The 13,012-nt window shown below is 49.1% G+C and overlaps 1 protein-coding gene and 1 long non-coding RNA gene across 5 annotated transcripts; one reads left to right on the top strand and one right to left on the bottom strand.

Moving 5' to 3' along the window:
* Positions 1-1,337: 1,337 nt before the first annotated feature.
* On the bottom strand, positions 1,338-3,859 carry LOC123382508. Its single transcript, XR_006590969.1, has 2 exons — positions 2,775-3,859; positions 1,338-2,685 (listed from the first exon to the last, which is right to left on the bottom strand). It is a non-coding gene; the product is annotated as an uncharacterized LOC123382508 (long non-coding RNA).
* Positions 2,136-12,987, top strand: KAT8 (lysine acetyltransferase 8). 4 transcript variants are annotated; one of them, XR_006590968.1, is made up of 11 exons: positions 2,136-2,370; positions 3,700-3,774; positions 3,853-4,028; positions 8,464-8,517; positions 8,618-8,782; positions 9,641-9,730; positions 11,680-11,820; positions 11,918-12,011; positions 12,107-12,257; positions 12,356-12,559; positions 12,817-12,987. XR_006590968.1 is itself a non-coding variant. In XM_003998636.3 (11 exons), exons 1-11 carry the CDS (start codon positions 2,160-2,162, stop codon positions 12,879-12,881), a joined length of 1,377 nt encoding a protein of 458 aa, XP_003998685.1. In that variant the 5' UTR covers positions 2,137-2,159; the 3' UTR covers positions 12,882-12,987. The 4 variants fall into 4 exon arrangements, 3 of the variants coding, with proteins under 3 accessions (XP_044903457.1, XP_019676226.1, XP_003998685.1); XM_003998636.3 differs by having other exon boundaries at positions 2,137-2,370; positions 12,405-12,559; XM_045047522.1 differs by lacking the exon at positions 12,356-12,559.
* Positions 12,988-13,012: the final 25 nt, after the last annotated feature.

The following is a 13,012-nucleotide window of genomic DNA, read 5'->3' as shown; positions in this document are numbered from 1 at the left end:
CTGAAAGGAGGGTTTGTGTCCATGTGATTTGTTGAGAAAGTGCTCTGGTTAGGGTGTAGGGGAAGCAGGAAAGGGAAGGGCAGGAAACCAAACAAGGATGTCATCTCAGGCAAAAGTCCAGAACTAGTAAGTTTTGCCTTAGAATTGAGGCAAGAGAGCTAAGTTCCACAGTCATTGATGGATTCCTTTACTTGACAATCATTGGTTAATGTCTATGTTGGGAAATAGGGGTGGGTAGGTACTTAAACATCCAAACTGAAAACTTTCCTTTTCAGCTTCTTAAGGCAACACAGCTCTATTAGTCCAAGGGATAATTTGACAAAGAGCCTCTGGCTTTTTTTTTTTTTTTTTTAATTTTTTTTTTCAACGTTTATTTATTTTTGGGACAGAGAGAGACAGAGCATGAACGGGGGAGGGGCAGAGAGAGAGGGAGACACAGAATCGGAAACAGGCTCCAGGCTCTGAGCCATCAGCCCAGAGCCCAACGCGGGGCTCGAACTCACGGACCGCGAGATCGTGACCTGGCTGAAGTCGGACGCTTAACCGACTGCGCCACCCAGGCGCCCCAAGAGCCTCTGGCTTTTGAAAGCACATCAATCAAAGGTAATCTGGATCTGAAGAGGCAACAAAAAGAGATTCCAGAGGATCTGGGTGAAGCATCTACATAGTTCTAGAAATAACAGATTTGCACAGTAGAAGGAGAATAGTGAAGAGGTTGGCGTAGTAACCTGGATCAGGGATTTATAAACCCTAGGTTAATCCTGAACTAGAAAGGAGAGCATCCCTGCAAGATGTTGGGTGAAGTCAAAAGTGAGGCACCAGAACCTTAGGTGGATAGAGTGACAATCTTGAAGATGGGGAGTGGGAGAAGGCATTACAATTTTAATCTGTCTTGCCTAACTTATTTTTTCATATTCTTATGCAGCCAGACACTTGGCATTCATTGCCCACCTCCAATTCTTTAATTTCCCCAAAGCCAAGTTACCAGCACTTCCCATTGCCATCACCCTCCCCACCTCCCATATGGAACTCCTATTTTTCTTTTCTTTTTAAAGTTTATTTTGAGAGAGAGCAAGGGGAAGGGGCAAAGAGAGGGGGGCAGAGGTCCAAAGTGGGCTCCACACCACAGCAGAGAGCCCGATTTGGGGCTCGAACTCAACAGCCATGAAATTATGACCTGAGCAGAAGTTCAAGGCTTAACCAATTGAGCCACACAGGCACCCCAAGAACTCCTACTGATCTGCAACCTGAGGCCCCATACGCAGGCCTTGAGCATTCCACCCCAATAACCAATTTGAGCTTCTAAGCCCAATAACTAATTTATGAGTCAAAGAAAATTAAGGGAATGGCAAAAAAACATTTATTGAACACCTACCTTGCTTGGTACTGTGCGATGCACTTATATACATAAGGGATACCCTTTATATAGTTATATGGGTTATACAGTTATGTATAGTTTAACCTTTACCGACCCTCGAGAATGGACACCTTTGTACAATTTACCCAGAGTAGGATCAGAACCCGGATTCCTCACTAAGCCCAAGACGCTCTCTAATATGTCCACTGCGTCTAATTTGTCTAGGGGACAAATTAAGCCTTTAAAAAGGCTTAATTCTATGAGAGCAATTTACTAGCTATCCCTGGACACAGCCGTCCTGTTTCCTTCACCGTGAACAAGGACGGCAGTTCCTTCAATCTTTACAAAAGGGGTGACGGGGCTTTAGGTTGGCGGAAGTGGGCAACGCAGAAGTGGGTGTTAATTCCAAGCTCAAAGCCCTACTGCAGCCAGGGAGGCAGCTCTGGCTCCGTCCCGGTACCGGGTAAAGTGGGGGCAGTGCCTCTGGTAATTGGCACCTCCTGGCTTCCTCAGGCACCAGGCCCTTTAAAAAGATCGGGCTGAGTCATCACACATCACGAAGGTCTCCTCTTTCAACTCAGGGTTCAGCCATATTTCTATACGGAAAAAAAAAAATTCCAGCGCGATTGGCACACGAAAGGTCAAACTTGTCAGGGACCGCTAAAACGCCGCACTAACCAGTGAGCTCTTGCTACGCCACAGGCCCCGCCTTCAGGGCGGTAGCTGCCTCCGCCACGCGTCGCTGACCCGGAACTAAAAGCGCTGCGCGGCGCTGGATTCCAGCGTCATTTCCACTACGACGATGGCGGCACAGGGAGCAGCTGCTGCGGTTGCGGCGGCTACTTCAGGGGTCGCGGGGGAGAGCGATCCCGGGCCCGGGGAGAATGCGGCGGTCGAGGGGACCGCCCCGTCCCCGGGCCGCGTCTCTCCCCCGACTCCAGCGCGCGGCGAGCCGGAAGTCACCGTGGAGATCGGAGAAACGTACCTGTGCCGACGACCGGATAGCACCTGGCGTGAGGGCGGGGCCCAGGGACAGGGGGCGGGGCATGAGGGCGGGTTCTCTGAGGGGCTGACGTTGTAGGGGCGGGGCTTGAGGGAAAAGCGCGGAGTTTCCGCCCCTCCCGGGCACCGCCTACAAACCCCACCAGTCTGGCTCTCCTGGAACACAAGCAGCTCCCGTTTAATTGTATGTAGAGCTCCCATTCCACTTGCTTATCCAATCTTAGACTTCATTCCCTTTTTAAACAAAACCATCGTTCCTTGCTGGTCTCTCTGGTCTCTGCGACTTACTTTTCCATCCCTCTTCTACAACCGCCAGCGGAGGGGACCTACCAAAACACAAAAATGGGCTTCCTTTTTCCTTTTCTTGTCTTACTTCATCTTCAGAATAAACCCTCAATTCCTTAGAAGGACGTACATCTTTGTGACCTGTGGTTTTTAGACACCCCTAGCAAAGGCCATTGCCAGACTAGACCACACTGTACTCTGAAGACTACATGCCTTTTACCACCTGTGCCAAATGCTTGAATGCCCTTGCCTTTCTTGTTCACCTAGCTAGCTCCTACTCATCCTTTAACACACCATATCCCTTGTGATGCCATTACTGACTCCCTTCAGGCAAAGTGAGTCCTTCCCTTATGAATGTGCCTACAACATTTTCTTCATACCTCAGCTAGCCATAGTATATGTGACATTATGTAGTCATCGTCTGTGTCTTCCCATATCAAAGTGGGAACTTCTGGAGGGCAGGACCTCTTGTGATTCACTGCTGTGAATCCTCTCTACCCAGCAATAACACAGCGTAGGACCAGACACGCAGTGGTTGCCTTACTCATTTGTTGAATGGTTGGCTAGTTGTCAGGCGCTATATGCTACATGCTTTAGAGGCATTAGCTCACCCTCTGAGGTGGGCACTATTAGTTGTGTTTTGTAGATGAAGAAACTGAGGCTCAACCAAAATAATTTGCACTTAAACATAGGAAGTGAGGAGCTAGAATTGTATATAAACCCAGAGCCAGCCTTCATGACTGCTGAACAAATGAGCAACTAAGTATAGTAAAACAAGCATTGCATTTGGAGCCAGACTTAAACTCAGTTAAATGTTAACTTCTTATTGTTTTTCAAATATGTGAGCCTGGGTAAGCTTCAGTTTTTCATCTGTAAAGTAAGAGTAACAGCTCCAACCTGGCCCACTTCACAGGCAGCGATTGATGGAATGACAGATGTAGACGGGTGATGTTAGCTTGTGTATGTCCCTGGAATCTGGAAACTGCTCCTCAGTGTGAAGGATTCTTCTTGGTCCTTTCTGCCTTTCTGATGATCCTATCCTTTTTCTTTCACAGATTCTGCTGAAGTGATTCAGTCTCGAGTGAATGATCAGGAGGGCCGAGAGGAATTCTATGTACACTACGTGGGCTGTGAGTGACTTGGGGCTTTCTGGGCTTGGGCGGGGGAGAGGGGTGGAAGTACAGCATCCTCATGGCCTATCCTCACAGTTAACCGGCGACTAGACGAATGGGTAGACAAGAACCGGCTGGCACTGACCAAAACAGTAAAAGATGCCGTGCAGAAGAACTCAGAGAAGTACCTGAGCGAGCTGGCTGAGCAGCCTGAGCGCAAGATCACTCGCAACCAAAAGCGCAAGCATGATGAGATCAACCACGTGCAGAAGGTCTGGACCCCCTCCCTTTCCCCAAGGTCCCAGGAGGCTCAGCTGCCTCTGCCAACTTCCTTGGGTCCCAGTGCCAAAACCATAGCAGCTCCTGTTTCTTTTTTTTTCTTTCTTCCTTTTTTTTAATGTTTATGTATTTTGGCGGGGGAGAGAGAGGGAGACAGAGGATCCGAAGCAGGCTCTGCTTTGACAGCAGCGAGCCTGATGTGGGGCTCGAATCCCTGAGCCATGAGATCATGACCTGAGCTGAAGTCGGCTGCTTAACCGACTGAGCCACCCAGATGTTCCAGCAGCTCCCACTTCTTAAGCTCTTATAATGTGTAAGGGACTTTACTTATGTTTTGTGAGATACTCTTCACAGATAAGAAAACTGAGGCTCAGAGAGGGCAAGCACTTGGCTGCAGTCTCACAGCAAGGAAATGGCACAGCTGGGACTGGAACTCAGGCCTCCTGCACCAATAGCCTCCTTTGTCTCCTATTTGCTGTGCCACCGTAGACAAAGAATTGAAGTCCGAAGAGAAGGAAGAGAACATATGATATTGGGTGCTTGCTGTTGCCAAGCATTGTGCTGAGTCTTGCGTGTATATAAGGTTAATGCATCCTTCCTAACAGTTCAATGCCACAGGAATAATGGTTTCTTTTTGTAGATGAGGAAGCAGGATCTGAGAGGTTAGGTAACATGCCCAAGGTTACACAGCTAGTAAAAGGGCGGACTGAAATTAGAATAATAATGGTAAACATTTATTGGCTTGTGAGCCAAAGTTATAGGCTAAGTGTTTTAATACGTGATCTAACTGAAGTTTCACAGCAGTCCTGTGAGGTAAGCATTGTTATTATCTCCAGTTTACCGGGGAGGAATAGATGGGTTTAAGAACCTAGTCGGGGGGTGCCTGGGTGGCTCAGTCGGTTGAGTGTCTGACTTCAGCTCAGGTCATGATCTCACCATTTGTGAGTTCGAGCCCCGCGTTGGGCTTTGTGCTGACAACTCAAAGCCTGGAGCCCTTTTCGGCTTCTGTGTCTCCCTCTCTCTCTGCCCCTCCCCCACTCACACTCTGTATCTCTCTCTCTCAAAAATAAACATTAAAAAAAAAAAAAAAAAGAACCCAGCCAGGAATTAGATTTGCCAACTAGATTGTCCTACTTCAGGGCACCAGCCCTTAATCATGACTTTGACATGTCCTAGAAACTTGGGCCACTTGTTCCAAAGTCTGGGTTCTTTTCACCCCTGCCCCTGGGGGATACTTTTCCCCCACTCCGAGTCTCAGTTTCTTTTTGTAAAATGGGGAGTGCAGATGAGTCCAGGGCTTATTGAGATTTCAAGGCACTTAGACATTCATTACTTTCAGCCAGTGAGATTTCATCCTTCTGCATGTTTGTTGTGTGCTTTGGGGCAATGTTTTCCCAATTGTGGGGTGCAGCTTTTAGTAGATTGCCAAATTAGTTCAGTAGGTTGTGACCAGTGTTTAAATTTGAAAATGAGAGAAAGAGGGGTGCCTGGCTGGTTTAGTCGGTAGAGCATGCAACTCTTAATCTCAGGGTCATGAGTTTATGCCCCGCATTGGGTGGAGAGATTGCTTAAAAAATAAAGATAATAAAAAAATGAAAGGAAGAAATAGGATAAGATAGAAAATGTCAGAGTACGTTGTGCTTTATCAAAGGTAAGTATTATTTTTGAGAAGCACATAGAGATACACATATATGTATACACAAGCAGGTCAACTGGTTTACAGTGCTAACGGCTCTTCCTGTTGGGGGTTGTGAAAAAAAATTTTGAAATCCCTGAACCAGGAAGACCTTCAAGGTCTAAGGCAGCACTGTCCAATTGATCTTCCTGTGACAAGTGGGAATGTTTAATATCTATTGTCTGATAGCGTAGCCACTGGCCACATGTGGCAATTGAGCACTTGAAATGTGTTTGGTGTGGCTAAGAATTAAATTTTATTTAAATTTATTGAATTTAGGGGCACCTGGGTAGCTCTGTCGGTTAAGCATCTGACTTTGGCTCAGGTCATGATCTCATGGTTTGTGAGTTCAAGTCCTGTGTTAGCCTCTGTGCTGCCAGCTTAGAGCTTGGAGCCTGCTTCAGATTCTATGTCTCCGTCTCTCTCTGCCCCTCCCCTGCTCACACTCTGTCTGTCTGTCTCTCTCAAAAATAAATAAACATTAAAAAAAAAATTTAAACAATGAGTTTAAATAGCCACTTGTGGCCAGTGGCTCTTCCTTTGGAGAACATAGGTCTGAGTATCTCTTAGTTCCTCGACCGGGTTGCACTAGCAAATTAAATCTCAAAAATGTACCTCAAAGCTGATAGTCAGCAGGGTGGATGACAGTAGGCCAGTGGTGATAAATTCAGAGGATGGATAATCGGCGAGTTAATGAGTCAGATTCTTCACAGCTTAATTAACATTTAATTCTAAATAAACTGCAGCATTTGAAAAAGTAGTGTTTTTGTAGTTCTTTAATGCATTTGCAGGAGAGGATTGTATTTTGTGAGAGCTGGGAAGTGGGTTTTTAAAGAGGCATATGAGGAAAATCTTTCTTCCCTCATCTTTGCAGGGGTTAGGCTCAGGGTTGGACAAACGAGGGGCCTGTGCCTGACAGTGCTGAGTACCGGTTCTGTAGCCTCACCTCTCTGTGCCTTAGTTTCCTTTTTGTGCAGTATGGATAATGAGCACTCTTGTCCCTGGTTCTTTGTGAGGACTAAATGAAGTAATGCCTATGGAGTGCTTGGCACTTGGAATAAATGGCAGCTGGCTATCCCCAAGGGCAAGTGACCTCACCTCTCCCTGCCTGTTTACTTCCCTGTAAAATAGAAATAAGAATGCTCTGTTTTAGGGTGGCTGAAAAGGTTAAATGGGGCCATACAGGCAAAGTGCTTTGTGGAAGGGGGTCTGGGTAAAATGCTGGCTCCTTTCTCCCTTCTCAACTATAGGGCAAGGCTGCTGTCTCCTCTAGTGTAGGTCATGGGCCTTCTTGGATCCCCCTTCATTGTTAGGCTGTGCTTGCTTTGCTACTACAGAGTCTGGCTTAGGAATAGGATGTGTTGTGAGTGTGACATGACTTTTAGTCCCTGCTTTCTAAGGACTTGGAAAATAGGGGAAACCAATTGGGGGCAGTTAGAGGGGATTGTTGTTAACCACTGCATTCCCAACTTGAGAAGGAGAGGGCATATTCTGTGTCAGAAGAATCCAGTCCGGTCTCCTGGAGGGGGCAGGAAGGGTGCGAGGCCTTGAAGGACAGGAAAGAGCACAGTAAAAACAATTACCCATGATGGCTCATAAAACTGCCTCATCTCACACTCACCTGGCTTACGCTCTGCTTGAGGTTGAGTAAGCATTTTTTGGCAGAAAGAGGAGAGGAAACTGCATGTGCAAAGGCACGTTGGCCTCAAAAAGAGAGTTATCGATAATGTAGATTTGAAGGGGCTAAGACTGGAGGCTGGGAATCTGCAGGGGCTTAGGTAATTATCCAGACTTGAGATGGTGGCAATGGCTATTTGGAGTTGGGCAGAGAATTCCAGAGAGGGGTCAATTCCACAGATGTCAAGGAGGTAAAATTCACAGGACTCGCCCTAAATTGAGTGCCAGCTTCCTGAGAGAAGGAGTCTTAAAAGCAGACCAGGGGTACCTGGGTGGCTCAGTTGGTTAAGCATCCGACTCTTGATTTCAGCTCAGGTCATGATCTCACGGTTTGTGAGTTCGAGCCCCTCATCAGACTCTAAGCTGGCAGTGTGGAACCTGCTTGGGATTCTCTCTGCCCCTCCCCCGATTCTCTCTCTCTCTCTCTCTTTCTCTCTCTCTCTCTCTCTCTCTCTCTCTAAAATAAATAAAAGCACTTAAAAAAAAAAGAGCAGACCTGCTATTGGTCTTGGACAATTGGACTGAGGGGATGTGCCCAGTGAGATGGGGACCCCAGGAGGACAAATAGGTTTGTAGGGAGCACAGGTTTAGTTCCTTTCTAGACACCTAGGCACCTATGGGAGTGACCCATGGGGCAGGCAGCTCCCTGGATCTGGTGCTCAGGAAAGAGGTCCAGCCACACCAGGGAGTCTAGTGCCAGTTCCTCCTGTTTGCACAGAAGACAAGATCCATTACTCATCTGCCTCACGACAATTTTGGCAGAGCTGGTCGATCCCATTGTATAGCTGAAGGTTTTAGCCCAAGGAGACTGGAACCAGGCCTGATCCTAGCCATGTTCATCTGGCAAAAGGTCTAAACTCAGGCATCAGGGATGTGTGGGTGGGCGGGGAAAGTGAGAGAGAAGCTTGGCCCACCCGGCTTCAAAACCAGATAAAACAAGTCAGCTGTTCATGTGGTTGTTGTCATTTGGAGGATGAGGTCTGGAAGATGGGAAGGAAGCACTGGGTTCTGGTTCAGGGGAGGGACGGCTTGACCTCCACTTCTGTTCACCTGTCCACTGCTCTGTCCTTGCCCAGACCTATGCAGAGATGGACCCCACAACAGCAGCCTTGGAGAAGGAACATGAGGCGGTAAGCAGGGGCAGGGCTCCTGCCTGCGGTTACCCCCTCTCCCAGCTTTCCTTGCTCTGACTGAGCCATCCACCGCCCTCCACTCCCACGTTACCCACAGATCACCAAGGTGAAGTATGTGGACAAGATCCACATCGGGAACTATGAAATCGATGCCTGGTACTTCTCACCGTTCCCCGAGGACTATGGGAAACAGCCCAAGCTGTGGCTCTGCGAGTACTGCCTTAAGTACATGAAATTCGAGAAGAGCTACCGCTTCCACTTGGTGAGACTGGGCCAGCCGGGTCTGGTGAGAGAGGCAGGCGTGGAGGCGAGGGCTGCTGAGGCTGCAGCGATAGGGAAGAGAGACAGGTCCAGAGGAGTCGAGTACAAGGAAGAGCTGCCCGTGGGTCAAGAGACCTGGGTTCTAGGCCTGGCCTTACCTTTGCTCGAGTGACCTTGGCCAACTTGCTGCCTTTCCCCAGACCTCAGTTTCCTCTTCTGTGGAATGGGGACAGTAATCCCTGCCCTTACCACTTCTTCAGGTCAACCCAAACACCACATGTTAATCAAGGCCAGCGCAGTGCCAGGTTCCTCAGTGCAAAAGAGGAAGCGAGCATAGCCCCTGAGCAATGGGACTGTAAGGTGTGGACAGATGGCGGGGGAGCATTGGCGGGGAAGAGGGGGGGAGCTGTGTCGGGGGTGGGGTTGGTGTGGGGATGGGTGTTGCCGGGGGCTCGCATCACTAGTGCAGCAGGGAACACTAGGATATTTCCCAAAGGGTGTAACCTGAGGCAGATGTATGCATTTTAGCAATCGCCATTGTCATGGATAAGAGCGCTGGAGAGTCCTCCCAAGCCAGGCTGCTCTGAACTTGAAACCATCTAGCTGTATAATATTCAAGCCAGTTATTTAGCCTCTCTGTGCTTCTTCATCTATAAAATCTGTAAAATAGCCTATAAAATAGGTTCTGTCTCCTCAGGGAGTTGGGAGGATTCCTTGACATAGGTGAGGTATGGAGCCCAGAGTCTGTAGATGGGGAAACAGAAGCAGAGACCTGTTGGAAGCCACACAGGGTTGTATGGGTGTACCTAGCAGAGAACCTCAAGGTCTCAAGGTTTTGTCTCCCCATCCCCACCCCCAGGGGCAGTGTCAGTGGCGGCAACCCCCAGGGAAGGAGATCTATCGCAAGAGCAACATCTCTGTGTACGAGGTGGATGGCAAAGACCACAAGGTGAGTTAGATGGCCGAAGTGCTGTGGGGAGGTGGGGAGAAGCACTGGCACTCTTGGATGATCCTCGTTGTCACCAAAAGGGTAGAAGCCAGTCTTGGGACAAGCCCCCACCGGGAAAAGGCCTGTGGGATCATGCTTAGCCTTGGTAGACACATGGCCCTGTGGTGTCAGTTTTGGGGACTGAGTTTCTGTTCTGTCCCTGAAGACTTTTCTCCTGATGGGTAGCTTAGTATTGGGCAGTTTTGACACCCAGAATAGACTGTCATGCCGGAGGGTGCTTTTAGAAGCGCTTTCTCTTTCTGCCTGAAGGAAAGGTTTCTTTCCTGGGAGGAGACTGCTTGGTGTGAGACTTTCTGCCTGAGACCAGTGTGGCTCTGACAGCTGAGTTCCTGGTTTCTGGCAGAAAGACTTCAGTGGGGGAGGGTGGGGCCTTTAGGGTCTGCTTTGCTGCAATTGAGAACCTGGCCTTTACCTGGTCAGTCTGGGAAGGTCTCACTAAGTGTCCCTGTTCCCATGGAAGGGCAGTAGAGTGTGAGGAAGAGAGGGCAGGCTTCTGAGTAGCTCCTGCTTCAAATTGTCCTGTCATTTAGTAGCTGACCTTGGACAAGTTACTTAACGTTGTTTGTTCCTGTTTCCTCATCTATAAGATAAGAGTCATGATAATGTTTACCTAATAGGGTTGTTGGTGGAACAAATGAGACAGCAATGGCAAGTAGTTAACACTGTGCCTGGCATCAAGTAGGTGCTTAGTAAACATGGGCCTTTGTTACTATTGGTGACCTCTTGGGCTCAGTCAGCCTTGTGATAAATAGCTTGGGGAATATTAGCCCTTAACCTGGCCTGAGTCCCCTGCTTTGCCTGAGCATGAACAGGGGGAGTGGCACAAAGGGCTCCAGCAGGAGGTGTGGATGTTCTTTCTAGCTCTACCCTTGGTTAACTTTGAAGCCTCAGGCAAGCACTGCCCCTTCCCAGAGCCTCAGTTTCTTCCTAAGCAAAGTGCACTAGCAATGCTGTGCTTCACAATTGTTGGGTCAAATAAGAGTGGGTGTAAAAGGTGTCCTAAATCAGTGGGCCTCTTGATCTGTGCCATGAAGCCACCCTCACGGTCTCATTGTCCCTTCCGATGTCGGTCTCTAGCCTGAGTGGGTATCTGGGCCTCAGCAGAGTGTGGCCAAGTGGGCAGACAGCTCAGGCTTTGGAGTCAGGCTCAAAGCTCACCCATTCAGCAAACATTTACCAAGCACGAGGCTAAGCATGAAGCTTGGTGCTTGCTCTGAACAAGACAGAACTCCTATACCAGTTTGAATCCTGCTGTAGCACTCAGCAGCCGTGGGACCTCATGCCAGCCATAGCTCCTCTGAGCCTCAGTTTCCCAATCTGAAACATAAGATTTAATGTCCCTGAAGATTGAACTCCTATTTAGCACTTAGAAGTGGTAACTGAGTGGTGCCTGGGTGGCTCAATCGGCTAAACTTTCAGCTCTGATTTCAGGATTATGAGTTCAAGCCCTGCTTTGGGCTCCAAAGCTGGGCATGGAACCTATTTAAAAAAAAAAAAAAAAAAATGGTAACTGAATGGGGCTCTTGGCTGGCTATTGGTGGAGCACGTGACTCTTGATCTCAGGGTTGTGAGTTTGAGCCTTATGTTGGGCGTAGAGATTACTTAAAAATAAAATCTTTGGAAGAAAAAAAAAGGAAAGAAAAAAAACAAAAAAAGAAGTGGTAACAGATTAATCTAGCTCTCTGGTTTTCAGTTTCCCTGTCCATCAGAAAATGACGGTAAGACTCCTTCCAATTCTAAATATTGTGAGGAGCCTGCTTCTCACTGGCCTGGCACTGGCTGCTCTCTAATGCCTGGCACTTGCATAGCAGGGTGGCAGCCACAGCCCAGGCCGAGGTGGGAGCGTTATACCTGCTCCCTGAGCCTGCTTCCACCTCCCCACTCCTCAGATTTACTGTCAGAACCTGTGTCTGCTGGCCAAGCTTTTCCTGGACCACAAGACGTTGTACTTCGACGTGGAGCCCTTCGTCTTTTACATCTTGACTGAAGTGGACAGGCAGGGGGCCCACATTGTTGGCTACTTCTCTAAGGTGCTGGGGTGGGGAGCCCGGGTTGAGGGAGGGTGGGGACTATGAACCAGAGAAAGGACTGAGCCTCCCCAGAGGTCCTGACCACACACCCCTGTAGGAGAAGGAGTCTCCAGATGGGAACAATGTGGCCTGCATCCTGACTCTGCCCCCCTACCAGCGGCGTGGCTATGGAAAATTCCTCATTGCTTTCAGTGAGTGGTTCCTGGCCTGTCAAGGTAGGGGCAACTACGGTGGGGGTGCCACCGCAGGGCCGGGTCCTCAGAATCCTTCTTTCCACCACTGCCAGGTTACGAGCTCTCCAAGCTAGAGAGCACAGTAGGCTCCCCTGAGAAGCCACTGTCTGACCTGGGCAAGCTCAGCTACCGCAGCTACTGGTCTTGGGTCCTGCTGGAGATTCTGCGAGACTTCCGGGGCACACTGTCCATCAAGGATCTTAGGTGAGGGCCCTGGAACCCTTAAAGAGGAACCCTTAGAAGAATCTAAGGTTGGCCATGATCTTGTCTGTCTCCTTGTCCCCTTTTGCTGTCCCAGTCAGACCCCACAAGGGAACTCTCCCCAGCAACTACTCCAATCCCTTTCTGCAGTCAGATGACCAGCATCACCCAGAATGACATCATCAGCACCCTACAGTCCCTCAATATGGTCAAGTACTGGAAGGGCCAGCATGTGATCTGTGTCACACCCAAGCTGGTAGAAGAACACCTCAAAAGTGCTCAGTATAAGAAACCACCCATAACAGGTAGGGGGGCGGGGGCTGCCCAGGTTGTGTGTGGTAGGGGGTAGGTGTTGAGGAGCCAGAGCTACCTTTTTGCTGTCACATGATCCCAAACTAGTCTGACCAGCTCCCAGGACTGAAGCCTGGGGCAGGCTAGTCAGTCATTCCCAGGCTTCCCTGCCCCCTTCCCAGGACTCAGTCTGCCCTTGTTCTCACCTAGAGGTGATACCTGGCCTGGGTCCAGAGGCCCAGCCCTGCCTCTCATGTCTGTCTCCCCACAGTGGACTCTGTCTGTCTCAAGTGGGCCCCCCCCAAGCACAAGCAAGTGAAACTCTCCAAGAAGTGAATGGCCTGTGCCCCTGCTGCTGGACCTTTATCTCCTTGTCCCCTAGCCTGTAAATATGTACAGACCTGTTTCGTCATTTTTTAAAATAAAGTAAGTTCTGCCAGTGGTTCTGGACTTTGGAGGTGGGAGGG

Source organism: Felis catus, chromosome E3, assembly GCF_018350175.1.
Source record: "Felis catus isolate Fca126 chromosome E3, F.catus_Fca126_mat1.0, whole genome shotgun sequence".
In the NCBI taxonomy this organism is placed as follows: Eukaryota; Metazoa; Chordata; class Mammalia; order Carnivora; family Felidae; genus Felis; species Felis catus.
This window is presented reverse-complemented; position numbering and strand designations above follow the sequence as displayed.

Coding starts and splice junctions, on each gene's coding strand:
- KAT8 (XM_003998636.3), top strand. CDS start 2,160: ATGGCGGCACAGGGAGCAGCTGCTGCGGTTGCGGCGGCTACTTCAGGG. Junction 2,371..3,699: donor ACGACCGGATAGCACCTGGC/GTGAGGGCGGGG, acceptor TTTCTTTCACAG/ATTCTGCTGAAGTGATTCAG. Junction 11,821..11,917: donor TTGTTGGCTACTTCTCTAAG/GTGCTGGGGTGG, acceptor ACACCCCTGTAG/GAGAAGGAGTCTCCAGATGG.